Raw genomic sequence first — 16,653 nt, forward strand, 5'->3', positions numbered from 1 at the left:
TTAATGAAAAAATAAAATACTATTTTAAAATACCGGTTTAAAGAATGTTTCTTTTGAATCGATGCACTAGTTAAATCATATTTTCTCATAGCAGGGGTGATTTTGAAGCACAATTGACTCACATCATAACTGGTTTTAGGAAATTGCGCGCATATCTTAAACCTTGGAAGTAAAACCTTTCTGAAAAAGAAAGACGTCTGGAAAACAAAACGTCATTAAACAAAAACATACCCGACATGTCAACGCCTGTCTAAAGTAAATAGGCGATTGCAGACAATGTAGCCTACTTTAGGAAAGTACCCAACTTGGATTGTACTAATGTACGCCAGCTGTTGAAATGCTCATCCAATGATTTCTGTGCCATTAACGTAGTTTTACTGCCTGTGAAAATATTAAATGAAATGACGATTCACTTGCGAGGCAGTCATAATAATTCATTTTCAAATGTATGTATCTCTCTTAGCAACAGCGACTCACTTGTTCCGCCCCGCCTAACATATTTGAGAGCTTTCTCCAGTTCTGGAAAACTGAGGATTTCGAGACATCACCGTAACCCTTGTAGGCTATACCGAGGAGTTGCTACGACGCACTCATCTATAACGTCAACACAGTAAATATGCAATTGCTTCGTAGCGTGTTGCGCTGACAGCAGGTTTTGCTGCCTTTCCGCTATACTTTTGTTATTGAGCATGATATATCATCGACGCTATAGCTATTGATGTGGATTAGGCTTTTTATCTTTTGAGATAAACATTCAAATACGTCTGCTGGAGTTTATTTCCAAGTTCTTGCTTGTTCACATTCGGTAGTTCTTATATGGATACTTGCCGAAATGATGGGGGAATCAGTTTTCTTCGACAGGCGAATTTCTTACCTTGTAAGTAGTCTTTCTTTGCAATACCTCTTTATCATTTGTTTATTGTCTACTATAATAATAACTTATTATTATTACTATTATTAGTAGTAGTAGTAGTAGTAGAAAATTAAAGATATGTCGTTCTCAACTCAGTAGTTATAGCTCATACAACAAATATATAATAAATAAATTTAAAAATAAAACGTTGTACTGTACTACTACAAATGCATGTTAACAAAAAATATCGAAAATGAGAGCACAGCCTTAACTGAAGAAGGAGAGACACTGTAGTTTATTTTACTGCAGCATAACCTGTTGCCAGCTGTTGCCTATAATGCAGTTTACCACAAATGGTTTACCGCAAATTACAATCTCAAAATGAAATATCAGGCGCTAATAAATACAGATAGGATAAAACCAAAGAGTGGTAAATTGTGTTTGGTAATTTCTCATGTATTGTATTTGTTAGAGAGGGTCTGTGTATGGCACATTATTGAATATATATCTCAAAATATTGTGCATTCAGTGGAGGTCAGAGGTAAGCACCTCATTGCCAGTAAACCTTCCCTCATTGCTATTGCCTCGGTGGATGGGTATCCCCACATGATGTAGAGGCCATTGCGTTTTCCACTCTCTTTCTTTTGTTTTCTCCCAGCCACCTCTTGAGTTACAGTCATATGACAGGTAATTGGCTAAATAAAGGCCAACATAAAGTTTTATGACTGCTGTTTTTTTTGGGGTGGTGGAAAATCCTGTCTTGAGCATCACTCTGGAATTTCCCATAAGTGTTTATTTGGGTTGAGGTCTAGTGACTGAGACGGCTATGGTATATTGTGTACATCACACAAAGCCCTTTGGATGGGGGCATCGTCTTCCTGAAAGAGACCCTTCCCATTGGGATAGAACTGCTTCACCACAGTATAAAGTTTGTCCCCAAAAAATACTTTGATTTCCTGCTATTTACTTTGTCCTTTAAGGGGTTGAGGGGCCCTAAAACATGACAGGAAAATGCACCAAACACTATGAACAATTCACCAAATTTGAAGTTCTCTGCCAACTACCAAACAGCTTTCCATATGATTTAAGCTCAGATGTAAGACTCTGAAGGTGACCTCACTATGTAACTACCCCACATTTCTCAGCTGTTGACATCAGATGCCAAGATTTCTGTCCAGGAGAATCTTCAGCAGCTAAAATAAGCACTTTGCATAAGAAATCCTTAGAAAGTACACATCTGGCCCTCAGAAAGATTTGTTTAACATGCAGTAGTATGTAATAATCTAAAAAATGTTGAAGTCCAAGCAGTCTCAATTTATCTTCACATCCTTGGCTTATCGTAAAGTTCCGTTGGATGATAGATCCTGATGAGGTGATTTGATGAGATTTACATATTGGTCTGTTGTAACTGTTCTTATATGCAAGTACAGTACCGTGAATCAGATCCTTTTTTTTTGACAGGGCCAGCTTGTATCTTTTATAAACCACTATAACTTATTGGTCTGATAGGGGATATGGTTTAGTTATTGTTTATGTATCTATCCAGTGTTTCTGTCAATGTGGTTACATGCATGTCTTAATATATTTTATTTCTAAGACATAGTTCAGTATTATTTCTGTTGACATTTAAATGCAAACAAGTTTATCTGTCTGTTCCATATGATTCCAGGTTATTGTAATTACAGTACAGGTCCAGACAGAATATAGGGCCATTGGGCCTATCAGAACAAAGATTACAGGCACTAGTAGCTAGCCACTGACTATGCACTGTGGGGGACTATCAAACCAATGAATACATAAAGGGGGTAGATGCTGCTTTGAGTGAGGATACATATCAAAGATGTGAAACACTGTTGCAATGCAAGAGAATCTGAATGTGTGGTTCAGTTCAGACAATTCAATTCAATGTGTGCAGTTTGGTCCCTCTGCTGCACCCAGAGCGCCACCTAGGGATTTCCCACCATGTAGCTGCATTGCCTCTTGTTCTGCCACCAGTTACCTCACTGGAGATTCCTTTCTAGTAAGACTTGTGCCGACTCCTTTTTTCCAATCAATGTTTATGCAATGCCTAATGGCAAGCCTAGATAGACTTAATGAGCTGTTCTCAACATTATGCATTATACATATGTTCTTATGTTTGTATGGTCTTACGTTATTATGTTTAATTGCTACTTAGTGTCGGTCTGAACTTTGTAAATACAGCAGTGCGGAAACAGATTACGCAATAAACATTATGTGTAATGACAGGCATTATGCATAAAAGCAGATGGTTATGATTTATAAAATGTGTTTTGGGATTCTTATCTGGTCTCTGTCAGCAATTTCAATATTACTCCATTAGGCTGACATCAAGCACCATTGTTAAACAGGTGTAAATATGGGGATGATTCAAAGATAATTTAAAACTGCCATTTCTCATGTGTTTTATTGTGGAAGAACAGAACTTTCTTTCACTGCATTTTGCGAGAGGTTTTTTTTTTTGCTGATCTCAGTATGTGTCTTGAGCAATTAAAGGAAAGTTGAAAATCACTTGCTGATTAAGTCCTTTGCTCTTTGTCTAATATCATTAAACTGGTGGATATAAACTGTTAATTATCAGTAATAATTGGGTTTCAATGACAAATCTTTTATCAATGCAGTATTTTTAGTAAGGATTTGTATTTAATTTCATGTCATTTTCATATTCTTTAATACAGTGACCTTTTCTCATAGCTTCATTGTGCTCTAAATTATTGGTGTTAACTAATCTCTTACAGAGTTAATTTGAGTCCAATTGGGACCGAATTGGCCATTTTAGAATTTTCTATCAGAGTCTGCTGTGTAGTGTTGCATAGTGGTAATGTTGCATAGTTGTCCCTATTCACATTGAAGTCATGTAAACTGCTTTAGTTAAGATTCTTAAATTCCTGATCTTGACAGTCTGACTCAGTGCCAGATACAGTACTTGTATATAAGAAATGTGTTTGGTTTTGAGTTTGTTCTGTTCTGAATGACAATGGCTCTGGTATTTTCTGTTTGTGAAAGGGCTTTCTTGAGGAAGAGTTCTTATGTAGTATCCCTTAGTCTAGCTGAAGGACTCTCATAACTAATTCTGTAGCTGAAGGTGTGTTAAAATAGTAAAACAGAGAGACAGAAAAACTGTAACAAAGACAATGTATGTATTATTTATGAACAGCCTTCAGGAAATTTTACAAAATGATCTCAGCCACCCACAGAAAAACAGTTTCAAACAAGAGAATGGAAACCCACATTTTTTCATTTAAAAAAGTCCCAAAACATGGGGGCTTCCAATGATCTCATCCCGATTTTAAGATAGTTAACTTGCCTGTTGCACTATAGAGAGTGGGCAGAGGTACCCCCAGGACACTGTCTCCAGACTTCCTGTTTATCAGAGTGTAAAATCGTGAATCCATTATGCGGTCAGAGGTATGGAAAGGTCTGCTGCTAATGACGCTTGTAGCATACTGGTAGCCATCAAGTCAGTACCTCATTATCACAGGATTACCAGTCTCTTACACAGTGGGATGTCAGTCAATAATATTGCTCTTTGGTAGGTAGTACAGAAAGCACCTAATGAATTGCTGTATTCTCCTCTCTTCTCTTCTTGGGCATACAGAAAAGTGCCCGCGTCCAAGGCTTTGCATCCCTTCCAGGTCAGGCATCATGTGATAGACAGAAAAAATCCTTTCTTGATCTCCTCTTTCATTTACTCTAAGAGGACTACCCGTATCTATTTCACAGGGGTATTTCAAAGCACTAGGGCATCACTGTGGTCTTGTGGCATGTTTTGAAAAGCCCACGGATCGATTAAGCAGTTCAGTAGCAGTTCATCAGCTGACAAGGGGAACGTCTCTGCCAATGGTTGCTCATCTTTCATTCATATCGTTATACTTCTTTGTTGTTCAGATGGTGGTAATATGTGTTTTTCTGACATCTGGGCAAACAGTGAGGCTGCTATGTGACCATTGTCTCTTCAGGATATCTCTATTTCACTAACAGCACAGACATATACTTAGAAAGCCTGCTGTTGCTGAAGGTAGCCATTAAGGATTTAAGGTTTTTTACAGTAAGACTCCAGTTCTTCAGTTGATAAGTCATCTGGTTCACACAGGCATTTGAGAACTGTTGAATTATTTTGCCTTTATGTCTTTCTCTCTCTTCCCTAGCTTGCAGTCCTGCCATATGTGGTTATGTTATGTAGCATGAGCAATTTTCAAATACCGAATCAGAGTTGGGAGAGCTGAATGTGATTTGTGTGGATATGAGAAGTATTCCCCACCAGGGACAGCTGGACTTGCCTGTGGACCAGCCCCTTTATATACAGCTTAGAGTTATGTGGATTGATTTGAGTCTCTCTCATCGGAGCCACATGAGCCTGTGTCTGCTAAGCGTCAGCATATGTTTGTTCTCATACTCTTTCTGAAACTCAAAACTGAGGAGTCTTAGGGAAGAGTAACCAGTAAAAGTCTTATAATGGTTATTAAGTACACTATACTATAACCTGGATTGTCTGCCCTACATTAAGACAAGGAGCATTGGAACACACAATGAGACGGACAGCCATTTAGCCCACTATCCAGTCCTTCCTGTGCCAATATTGATTTGCTACTGAATGTTTCTCAGTACAGTAAAATGGAGTGAGTGGTGGTGTTATATTGTATCTATTAAGGGCACTTGATAGGGAAAACAAAGAAAAATAAAGAAAAAAACATTCCACTGTCTAGTAATGATTCCACAAAAAATGCAATATTCTGTCTAGGTCAGGAAGAGCATTCTTTGAATTGAGGCACTCTGCAGACAGTCAAAAAAAAGTCTCAAGTGTTTGCATTGTAAGTGCAAACGAATTGGCTGGACTGAGTTTATTAAACATGTGTAGCTAATTGGAGTTGACAAGAGCCTTTGGAAAACATTTTCAGCAAGTCTGAAGCTTTTGAATGGACTAACTAAAAGAACTGTATCACAACATAGATAGCTGTTCGGTTGTGTTTGTCGATTAACAATGGGTTACATATTTATCGCGAGTGACTTAAACTCAATTATTTGTGCCCTCATGGCTTGTTGTTTAGTGAGATGATCTTATATGAGCTAACATGCTAAAGTACTGACAATGTTTGCAATCTGTCCTTCAGCTCATTTAAATAAAACAGAAAATGTGTGTTATGAGTGTGCATCTCTGTGGTTCTTAGCGTTAGAAGCGCTTAGAGCCAAGTTGTGCCATAGGAAAGGTGTGTATGTGTGCATACAGACACACAGATGTATATACACACTGCAGTTACATTCCACAATATAATTAACTTTTACAGCCATGAACAATGAGGCACTGGAATTTAAGCAGTTTCAACAAGCCATACCATTTTGATCTATACTAAAGTAGCCTGTATTTATGGTATCTACAAGATTAGGTCTAATGAGGAGAAAATAACAAAGATGGCCATAGTTAATTAACCCCTGCGGCTGTTGGGAAGTCAATAAAAAGTTACCTAACATAGGAATCCGCCATCAGTGTCACAGGAAAGAATAAAGGATAGCATTATTAATTTTAGTTGCCTGAAGCAAGGTTAATCATGGGCTTTTTGCCATGTCTCTCATGGGGATCACGCTGTAATGTTTGTCCACTAAGGGTATTTGTGCAAGGAGGTTTAGGCACATACATATTTTTTTGCTGGATCTGCAAGGATAGTATTTGGTTTTAAAACATGTCATGGAGGTGTCATATACTGTGAGTAAATAACAGTGTGAATGCAACAGTGAACACAATGAACAGTCATAACAAAATCTTTTGGTGAACGCATTTACAGTTTATGGAGTCAGTATAGAGGTGGAATAAAATTAGATCCTACATTGTATGTGTGCGGACATGTTTTTTTTTTTTTATTCATGAAAATGCAGCTATTATATTGAGTGTAAACTGCAATGGATGAATTTAATTTATGGGCTTCACATAATGTGATGCTGGAATCACAGTGCCATGTTTACTACATCTGCTGTGCAGTGGGTTGTAATAGCCAAAAAGGAAAGCCTGGATTAATCTTTTTGTTGCATAACAAAGAAGCAGTTTCATCTCAATTGGCTTGCAGCAATGAAGAGGGACTCCTGGACTCTAACAAATCATTCCATGCTGTGCAGTGAGCACTTTATTTTATTTTTTTCAAGCTAGCTACTTGTAAGCTAGCTAGCCAACTAGTAGTGGTGAACATTCTTCAAATTGGGCTCAATGCACAGTTTAAAATTATTTGATAGGAGTCCAAGCTATGCACCATTGTCGGCTATTTTCAATCTATGAAATATTCTTAAATATAGCCGACAGCATGTTTGAGGAGCACAACAAGAGGATGATTTTCATTCCCCTGTTATCTCAGCTAACTATCAAAAGAGAATTTGCAATACAAGTACTGTCTAATGTTACCATATAATTCCAGGGTTTTCCTAAATGAGAAAATCATTTAAAATAATATTTAAAACATAATTTAAAATAATATAAAATATATGAATATCAGCAGGAGAAATGAGAGATTTTTACAGTGATTATTCTATAAGTGCCTCTTTTAGAATATGGGGAAATGTTATATGAATAGGCTTTTCTTTTTCTTATGCTTCTTCTTCTCCTCATCACTTGAAAATTTTCTGTCTAAAATCTCTGTTAACCCAAAGAGGGATACCCTTTTATGGAAAGGAAGATTTTTCATTACTGCTGAGGTTCATGTAGTCTCTAAAAATCCATGTTTTGCAAGAGTGGTAATTTATGAATCACACATGCTCTGTATTGAGCCCCATCTGCATAAAAAATAGTCATTTTGTCACTGAAATTTATGTAGATAACACAATTTCAATATGCATGACACAGATAGCACACTGTGTCACTTTCCCTGGTCGCCCAGTTGAATGCACTTTCCACTCACAGTGGTGCTTTCAATTTGCATTATTTTTTATGGTGCATGCAATGGTTTTACAGGTGCAAAAACACAATCCTTTTGAGGATTCCCGCACAGTGTTAAATCAACACTTAACAGCGTGTATAGAGTCCAGATGGTGCTATATATACTCTTTTAGAATTAAAAGTACTCTGTCAGAGATGATTTTACACAGAACAGTTTGCTGTGTGGTGCATACACATGTGCTCTCAGTACAATGATAGCCTCTATTCTACCGTCTTGTGGCAGGTATAACATTTCTTGCTAAACCATTAATGCGTTTTTCTATAGTGCATCTTTACTGTATGGTAACAGATACTACGTTAAAATGTGGAAAGATATGTGGTAGATAATGGGGAAGGACATCCGGCTTGTGCATTTTAGCATCATTCAAAAAACTAAAGTAGGAAGGCGTTATGCCATGAATTGCATCATAAAGGCGCAACATGGGTGTGGGAAGATTGTAACTGGAATAGGATCAGTAGTTTTCGGCAAGAGGCTGTGAACCAAGACTGTATGGTGACCTGAAACTTAAATGAAAACATATCTAACTTACTGGACATTTAAAAAACAGAGTTGATCGAACAGATGTTGGTTGATGTACAAACTTGCACACATATGCATGCATATACTCATACAGAAATATTAAACATTATTACCTATTTCTTCTCACAACATGCATCTGTGAGAAGCAAAGACCCAGTGGGGTAATAATAGGACTGCTGACTGAAGCATATAAAAACCTTGGGAAAAAGGGCACTTGGTCTGTTTGCCAGTTGCCCAGTAACTGTATTTTAGTAACTGCACAAAAAAGATGAGAGCTGGCATTTCAGCAGCTATAATTATTTTAACACCAGAGATCTGTACTGTTACTGGAATACCATACTGAGCCATGGCCTTCTTAGGACAGAGGGGGACAGAGACAGGAGGCTGCTCACAGACAGTATGTTAAAGGACCTGGCTCTGGCTCTGTTCTAAATTTAGCTAATGTTTGTAATTAGCTATAACAGGGCAGCTCAGCCCTGTTCCTGGAGATGTACTGTCTTGTAGGTTTTCACTCCAACCTTTGCAAAGCACACCTCATTAAACCGCTAGAGATTCTCACTGAGCTGCTAATTAGTTGAATCAGGTGTGCCAAAGTAGGGTGGAAATGAACCTACAGAATGATAGATCCCCAGGAACAGGGCTGGGCAGCTCTGGGCTATAAGAAATGATTAGGAAATTAGGAAAACAAACTCGCTCAACTCAATATATTATGTGAAACTGGGTGCTGATCCTACATAAAGTTTAAAATGAATGAGAAAGAACTGACCTACCGTGAAATAATTAAATAAGAAAAAATGCGCTTAAATTTTTTTTTTTTTTTTTTTGCAAAAACATTACAAGCAAGATGCCCTTCTTCAGCATGCGAAAAGTAAACCAAAATGCAGGTGATCAATCAAGTATCATTCACCTGGCAAAACAGGTTAGATGGTGTGGTACATAATATGACCGATCACATACAAGTAACCACCAGCAAGGAATGAAAACAGCAGTTGTTAATAAGACACAAGGTTTGTCAGGCATTTTGGAGTAGAGTTGGTTCAAACCCCCCAGCATTGCACAGGACGATCAGTTTTATTCCTGCAATACCCAGGAGGCCATCATAAATAAACCAGATCCTGAAACTTGCTAGATGTTTCTGAATTCCCTTCACCTTAATAATGATTTATGTTGGCAGATCAGTGATAGTATCTGCTATTCCCTGAATAAAGAGCTTGTTTGTCTTGTTATTTTAATATCAGGCTAGCATATTTCCTCTTTATTTATAAGGGGGTTGTGTGGACTAAAGTGATTGTTTTGTAGCACCTCTTTTTTCCCCTCTCTGCGTGTAAGCGAACACTTTAAGCATTTATGACCTGAAATGATAGCTGTCGCTAGTGTTTATTTCTACAGACCACAAAAATGCTCAGCATGGTACATTTGGAGAATATTGTTTGCCATGCAGAGTGATCAAATAAATTCTTCAGCAGAGAGCTTTGCTGAGGTGCTGAGAGATGGGAAGAGCTTGCATAAGTATCATAACTCACGCTGGTAGGATTGTTTTGGGGAAAGCAGGAGTCCATAATCTTTATATATATATATATATATATATATATATATATATATATTACGTGCTAGCAAAGCATGTGACTATATTTCGCCAATTTATACAATACTGGATTATGGCATGCTTTTATTGCAATGTATGAAAATGTTCTCATGTAAATCGCAGGATGTATGCCTGACATGCATTACACTATATTGCTGTGGTTTTGCTGTCACAGACAAATTTTCAAAATCAGACAGAATCTTTGTCTCTGCTTGATGAAGGCACTGAAAGACCAGTGATTTTGAAAAGGTGGTCGTTAAAAGTGAGAGGGTTAGTCATTTGAAACTTGTGTAGTGTATGGGATGTGATGTTTTAGTCCGGATATGTGTGCACTGTCCTCTTTCAAAGTCACTTAGATCTCATCTTCTTGCCATGCTAGCCATAATTGCAATATTATGTATAGGGCCTTGACATGCTAGTATGCTAACAGCTTATCAACTCAGACCTCATACCTGTGTGGAAGCACCTTTTTAAAAAAAAATTTGTCCCTTGTTTGCCTGAGTGTTTTCACCTTGTTGCCCACTATCTGGATGACTAGTGTATGGTTTCTGGTTACAGTCTGGGCTGATTTCTCATTATGAGTCCAATGATTAAGCCATAAGCATGTGGGTGTGGAGAGAGAATTAAGGCAATATCAAAAGAAACAGGTTTCTTCCTTTGTATGTCATGTGATACTGTTTCCATGGCAATCTAGAAAATGAAATGCTAATTAAAATAAGTATTTTTTAAATTTATTTTGCTTTTCATTGTAGTGTTTAAAATATTAGACCGTAACACACTTTCAAAGCTTGACACCATGTCCAGTAAAGCATAATATAATAGGCAGCCATGTCAAAGTAGAAACTGGGCATCTTTCCATATCTAAGGAATATATTTAGGGCAGTCTTCAATGTTCCTTGGCTTTACAGACAAATCATATTTTTAAGAGATTCAGTTTTTTGTTTCTACTTTTTTTTTTGGATCAAAATAACATACACGTTTAGGTAAATACCATACATGTAAAATTTATTATATTTCAACAGCATACAGTATATAGACATTGAGATGTTAGGATAAAAAAATTCTGTCTGTATGAAACATGTTGTTTATTATTGCCTTAGCAACCTGTTATTGCTAGGGATGCTTCCCTGTTTTCTCCTCTATAGCATGGACATACATTATCAATACTAATTTCAATTATAAGTGTGATATAAAGACACAAAAGCCCAAATCTCATGTCTATTTTCATGTTAATTATAATTAGTGAGCTCTCTATGAAAAGGAGAGAACGAGAGATAGAGACAGGAGACAGGAGTCCCAGTGAATCCATCACCATGGCAGCTGGGATTGGCTGAGCCAGTACGATGTAAATTTCAGTAATTCTGTTTCACAAGACCATCCGTTTGTTATGGGTAATTAAGCCCATGTTGGGCATGGCTTACACATTGTACACATGTTCACACACACATGCACGCACATAGACAAACACACATGCATGCATGCACCACACATGCATACACACAAGCTCACACACACACACACGCACAAACACACAAACACACACACACACACACGCGCACACACATGCATGCATGCACACACGTATGCACACAACAAACACACACACACACACACACACACAGCACTACACTGTACTATCATGCAGTCTAGTAGCCCTGATGCCATGAAGCACTGCTCTCATACACAGATGGTTCAGCTGGGTGTCTTGCCCAAACACTGACTGTTCATGTTTTGTTTTGTTTTGTTTTTCACCCATGGGAAATAGGTCAGAGGATGGGGGAGATATTTAAATGCTGCTTTAAAGCTATATGTCATTAGGTCATTCTAATTGAGAACCTAAGAGCTGCATCTGTCTGATATGGGTTTTGATTATCAAGTGCCTGGATCACTAAAACAAATCAAAGTAGCCACTGTAAGAAACTGTGGTGATGTGTGTGTGTGTGTGCATGCGTGCATGTGTGTGTGTGTGCGCGTGCATGCATGTGTGATTCTGCTCTGAACAGGGTGACTGTACCTGGAGCAGCATGTCTGGACGAAGGGTGCAGCTGAAGCCTGTTCCAGTTCAGTGTCTCTCGGAGCTGGAGCGTGTGCGGCTCCAGGAGGTGGCCTTCAATCGGCTGCACCAGGATTATGACCTGGGTTGCCAGATCACCATCCCCAGAGGTACTGTATGCAGGTTTATATGTAGTCAATTTTGGAAAGAGTCAGCCAGCCACACACCTTGTTCATTCATAAAATGGCCTTCCATCAGCTATACCCAGATGATCTGGGAGGGAAGGTCATCATCGCTAGGGGTATTGTACGCAGGCTGGCATGCAGTGTGTTAGCACAAACAATAAATCAATAAAAAACAATAAAACCTGCTTCATTCATATACTCATTCATTAATTCTCCTTCCCAAATATTTCCAGTGACTTAAAATAAAGGAAAACAATACTATTTAGAGGTGAGAAGAGAAGCAACAATCTATGGCCATTGGCCACTGACCACAGAGATGTGAATTAATGTGAAAATCAACTACCAAATGTGATGTTACCCTTTGAAAAGCACAAACTGTATGTCCGCAGGCAAGTCAATTCAGGAGTGGCCGGTTAGGGCCTTGCTTCAAAATCTGAAATATTAACTTCTTTATTTGTTACCGCTTTAAAAGCTTCACTTTCATAGTACAAAGTACCGTAACATACGTTTCAACCTGCCACACTTCCTAATTTTTTTTTCTTCAGTTTTTTAATGGGTAGCAAGTATATTTGGATTTTGGAGTTTGTCTTAGCTTCAGCAGTAGTAAATAACAGCTGGGGTGGATGTTGATGTTGGAGAGGCGCCGGGGGAGTAGGTGGGTGGCTGGGTGACCGGGTTCACTCTCTGGACACTGACGGATATTGTTTCATTCCTGCCTCCACCGGCGCTGATGCAGCAGGGGAGAGGAAGGAGGAGACGCCAACAGTCTCTCAGCCCTGCAGCCTTGATCCTTTTTTTCCCCCTTCTTTTTTCTAGAAGGTTCCTACCCAGGTCAGCCCATCAGGACAACCTCACATGCTGTTCTTTTGTTGTCCCATGCTCATGACAGAGTAAACTGCTGAAAGTTTGTTCTCAAACTTGTACTCCTTTTAGTAAACAAGTTGTTGCCACTTTGATAAGTACATGTAACTATTTTAGTTTAATCATGAACTTGGGTCCAAGTTCTCCTTCCTTAACCCTATTGAAAACTCTCTCGGAAGTTTTCAATAGGATTGCTCATAAGTTTAGTGTGGTCTCAAATTCACATTGGCCATGATTTAGGCAAGCCTGCATAGTTCAAAGTGTGGCATTACAATCCCTGGTGGGTCAGTTTCAGCACCTCATGGTACAGCATCTGTTTCATGTCTGTCTGCACTGTCATGTTCCCGGTCCAACGCTCACATTCTTCAATGAGGTCCCAGTTTTGCATAAACAACCACAAAATATTTATGCCGTTTATGAGTGTGCTGCACTCTGGATTGTTTAGACTGGCAGTGCATTCATGTATCAAACAATGTTCAGTCATTTGAGAACACTTCACAGTGCATTTCTCATGGGTTCCAATCTACATCATGAATACATGATATTACCTGGTATCATAGGTAACCCACATGGAGTGCAGTGCAGTGCATTCCACATGCAGTGTGGAATGCTTCATTTACTTAAATCTGAAATTACTTTGAAGTAATTTCATTACAGAAATGCTCCATTTGTTGCTAATGCATTTTTTTTCTTTTATGTGATAATGGAAGGCTGTTCTGATATTTTCTGCATTGATTAACTATTCATACAAATGATACAAAGGCATAACATTGATGTATTTGTGTAATATGAAACTGTCATCTTAAATGTACTATATATTGTCATTTTCATTGAGAAATGTGTTGAATAGTATGCAGAAATAATGTATACAGTATGGAACAATCCCCTATGCATGCTCAAGCTTCATACACACTTTCTGTCTTCACGTATATGCTCAAAACTTAGCTTTAGTCAATCCTATAGTTTTGCCATTCCTGTAGGCCTATATCCTGATATATTGTAACATATACCAATTGCCAGTGGCATATAACTGAATTTATAATTGAGAAACAATGACTATATATTAACATATTTTAGGGGTGGTGGTCTAGCAATAATGGTTATTAAAATAGGCCTATCACCTAAGGGTTTGAGACTTCATTTTTTGCTACCATTTAACCTTTGATCAAGGTACTTGCATTTCCTAATTTCTTTGGTGTATCTCCAACTATATAATTGGACACTATCTAAACTTGTATAAGTTGCTCTGGATAAGTGTGTCTTCTAAATGCAAGTGATGTTTTGAAAAATATGTTTTGAGTGCCTATATCCAAAGGTATTATTCAATATATTGCAGTATATTTTTCCATATCAATTCACTGTAAGCTGAGAATGCCCAAGTTGTGTTCTGGGTCCAGATGCCAGGAAACATTGTATACACAGGCTTCCTGCCTGGCACTGTGTCCTCCATGTAATGATATCATAGCCCCGCCCAGTTTCCATACCGGCCAAATGCTGTGCAGTTGTAGCTTCCCTATGATGATTTTCCATATTTTCATTTCCTCAGTTTTTGTTCACCTTTCGGTGTGTGATGAATATATTGTGCATGAAAATGAACATTTAAAAATATATGTTAGCAATTGGCACAGAGAAGACCTGAGGGTATTTACATTTCCACTCTAAAACCTGAAATGCCTGAACCTTGATACCACCTTGATAAACAAAATTTTCTGGTGTGACTAATCCACAAAGCTCTATTTATTAAATGTATATATTTTGAGTTTCATTTATGCTAATGAAGCAAAGACTATTTAAAGTTAAAACTGTCATTTCAGCATATGTCATTTAGGATTTGGAAATTATGCTGTATGATAAAGGTATCTTAAATACTGATAACCCAAATTTGTCTGGGTTTTGCATGCCTTTGCAGATGGACAAAATCACAAGAAATCCCTGAGAAGGAAGTTGGATTCATTATCTAAAGAAAAGAGCAGAGACAAAGGTACTGTAAAAAGAACAAAATGTTATTTATCACAGGCCATAATTGAATTATATTATTGAGTGAAATAGTAGGCTGTCGTGATTTGAGTCTTTTTTTCGTGTTTTTTATATAAAATTCTTAATATTTTTGAGTTTTATATAGGTGAAGCAATGATTCAGGTTAAAATAGTTGGACATGATCTGCTCAGTCCTATTAAAAAATCTTTTCACACACAAGTTAAATCTTGGAATACAAGACAATACAAATATTCTTCAAGTTGATATCATGAAACATGAAACGTGGCACAACCCCTAAATAACACAGGTACAGCTCATATGCAGTCACAGTGCACAGCATGCAGTATGTATGGTTGAAATAGAGACTTGGACTACAATGAGCTAGACTACAAGGGACCAAAAAGTAACTTTAGTATTGTATATTCTGCACATTTGTACAATGTTTATATAGCATACAGTTACAGTGAGCTCCATAATGTATAAAATATATTTTAATAAAGGCAATAAAGGTTGAGAATCTGCACTTTAACCACATGTGTATTGTTTGTTTACAAATATAAAATTGTGGAGTACAGAGAGAAATGAAGATTAAAATATGTCTTTGTCCCAAACATTATGGAGCTCACTGTATGTCTCTTAATTATACCCTGCATATAAACATACTTGTTGAATAGATAGATCATCAGGGAATGTGTAATGTGACATTGTGTTAAACATGAATGATACTTTTTTTCTGTCGTAGCAAATCAGAAGAAATGCTAATCTGAATAACTACTCCAGAACAGCGAGAATGCATCTCTTTCTTTGCATGGCCACACAACCTTATCCCAGAAGTCCTATTTGTGGGTCCAGATTTCTGTTTTAGCCCAGCACCTTTACCATTACACCTGAGCGATGAACTAAGTAAGGTCTTTACTCAAGGCCTTGATTACTTGAACCAGATGTCAACATCCTCACTGGACCCTTTTCTTGGACCTCCCTGAGTTGCGGACAGAGTAACAGTAACAGTGAGAATTATATAATTTCAGGTCATTTCACCACCAGTAGCCTGTTACTCATCTATGACATGTTCTGGAACAACGCCTGCATAAGCACTTTGTGTGAGATACACTTAGAATAACTTTTCAGAATAGATTTGCCCTCACAAAGTGAACTTCATTCCAAAATTGTGCATTTTAGTGCACATTTGAAGGGGAGCCAAATCTGTGCATGGGGCAGTTTGAGGGTTTGACTCACCTTAGACTGTGATAAGTGCATTCAAGGATTCAAACTCTGAGTTAAGTGCATTTTCTCTGGATTCATTCTGTTTGCTAACAAAGGTTAAATATCTAGCGTAATAGAATATTCTTTGTAATTTGCTACATAAGCAAAGTATGTTTAGTACAAGGATCTATTTCCAATTTTTTTTTCTAATTGGCCTACTGAAATGGACTCCCTTAACCATAGGAAGTTTCATTTACCATTGTTTTATTGTATTTATTCTTTTCAAATATATTTCAGCTTTAATGACATAACTTTTGGTGATATTAGCCACAAATGCTCAGAACCTGCCGTTTGATATCCAGGAGTGTTTAATGGACTCTCATATTTAAAGTGTAATATGTTTTTAAGAGTGTTATGCTAAGAATGCAGCATAAGTTCCATTGCCATTATTTTTGTCCACCTGTGCACGTGTGGTAGACGTGAATAAATTTACATTGTGCGCACAAGGAAATGCCTCCCAAAAGGTGACGTGAGTCTGC

At 37.7% G+C, this 16,653-nt stretch overlaps 1 protein-coding gene across 1 annotated transcript in view; it reads left to right on the plus strand.

The window, feature by feature from the left end:
- The first annotated feature begins 453 nt into the window (after positions 1 to 453).
- The window catches only part of LOC135250990 (rho GTPase-activating protein 6-like), a 30,016-nt gene continuing 13,816 nt past the window's right edge, over positions 454 to 16,653 (plus strand). Inside the window, exons 1-3 of the mRNA XM_064327903.1 lie at positions 454 to 877; positions 11,899 to 12,058; positions 14,844 to 14,915. Of these exons, the coding sequence (XP_064183973.1) occupies positions 833 to 877; positions 11,899 to 12,058; positions 14,844 to 14,915 (277 nt within the window). The 5' untranslated portion in view covers positions 454 to 832. The remainder of the gene's footprint in view (positions 878 to 11,898; positions 12,059 to 14,843; positions 14,916 to 16,653) is intronic.

The sequence above is a fragment of the Anguilla rostrata genome, chromosome 3 (genome assembly GCF_018555375.3).
Source record: "Anguilla rostrata isolate EN2019 chromosome 3, ASM1855537v3, whole genome shotgun sequence".
In the NCBI taxonomy this organism is placed as follows: domain Eukaryota; kingdom Metazoa; phylum Chordata; class Actinopteri; order Anguilliformes; family Anguillidae; genus Anguilla; species Anguilla rostrata.